Raw genomic sequence first — 1,421 nt, forward strand, 5'->3', positions numbered from 1 at the left:
CGGGAGGGAGTAGATTCTTAGCTTTGCCTCTGTATCCATCATAGATATCTCATTTGTATTCTTATATCTTTTGAAGAGGACGAGAATGATCCTGTACACCCTAGTTATTTCCAACTTTCTCATACCATCCCTCCATCTTTATTCTCATTCTTTCAGGTAAAATTAGGCAACTACATTGGCACCCATCCAATGAATAGTGGCAAGTGGGAAGAATGGCCATGGACAACGCTACAGCAGTATTTGAGTTTCTTCTTATTGGAATCTCTAACTATCCTGAATGGAGAGTCACATTTTTCACATTGGTACTGATAACTTACCTCAGAACATTATTGGGGAATGGACTTATCATCTTTCTTATCCACATTGACCCCCACCTCCACACTCCAATGTACTTCTTCCTTAGTAATCTGTCTTTCTTAGACCTTTGCTATGGAACAGTCTCCATGCCCCAGGCCTTGGTGCATTGTTTCTCTACCCATCCCTACCTCTCTTACCCATGATTGTTTGACCCAAATAAGTGTCTCCTTGGTCTTGGCCACAGCAGAGTGCCTCCTGTTGGCTGTCATGGCCTATGATTGTGTGGTTACTATCAGCAATCCCCTGCACTATTCTGTGGTCATGAATGGCTCAGTGTGTGTTTGGCTGGCTGCTACCTCATGGGGGGCATCACTTGTGCTCACTGCCATGCTCATCTTATCCCTGCAACTTCATTTCTGTGGGGCTAATGTCATCAACCATTTTGTCTGTGAAATTCTCTCCCTTCTTAAGCTGGCTTGTTCTGATACCAGCCTCAATGAGCTTATGATCTTCATCACAAGTATTTTCCCTGCTCCTACCCTTTGGGCTTTTTCTCCTTTCCTATGTCTGAATTGCCACTGCTGTTCTAAGGATTCGCTCAGCCCAGGGTAGGCTCAAGGCCTTTTCTACCTGTGGTTCTCATTTGACTGTGGTGGCAATCTTCTATGGGGCAGCCATTTCCATGTATATGAAACCGCAGTCCAAGTCATCCTCTGACAAGGACAAGTTTATCTCAGTGTTTTATGGGGCTCTGACACCCATGCTGAACCCCCTAATATATAGCCTGAGGATTAAGGATGTTAAAGGGGCAATGAGGAAAGTTACGGCAAAAAGGGCATAAGCCTTCTTTGCTTCTAAACTTCTAAAATAACATTCAGCTGCATCTTCACTGACAGAAAAAAAACTGTTTAAAATGTCTGACTTTACCCTTGGTAGAGTAGGTGATCATTATATGAGAAGTTTCAGGAAGTGCTCCCACCCCAAAGTATTATTCTTACTGAGACTTGAATTTCCGTTACAGGCATTATTTTTACTCTTTCTTTACATATAACACATTAGTGGTCGGCCACCCATTAAGTTACTCAACTTCAGGTAAATAAATTTATCAGAATCATTTCCTCACT

General features: G+C 42.6%; 1 protein-coding gene across 1 annotated transcript; it reads left to right on the forward strand.

The window, feature by feature from the left end:
- The first annotated feature begins 212 nt into the window (after window positions 1-212).
- Window positions 213-1,138, forward strand: LOC116747189 (olfactory receptor 13H1-like). The gene is given in 3 exon segments (XM_032618979.1): window positions 213-497; window positions 499-824; window positions 826-1,138. Coding segments are annotated over 3 exon segments (924 nt in total).
- Window positions 1,139-1,421: the final 283 nt, after the last annotated feature.

Source organism: Phocoena sinus, chromosome X (genome assembly GCF_008692025.1).
Source record: "Phocoena sinus isolate mPhoSin1 chromosome X, mPhoSin1.pri, whole genome shotgun sequence".
Classification (NCBI taxonomy): Eukaryota; Metazoa; Chordata; class Mammalia; order Artiodactyla; family Phocoenidae; genus Phocoena; species Phocoena sinus.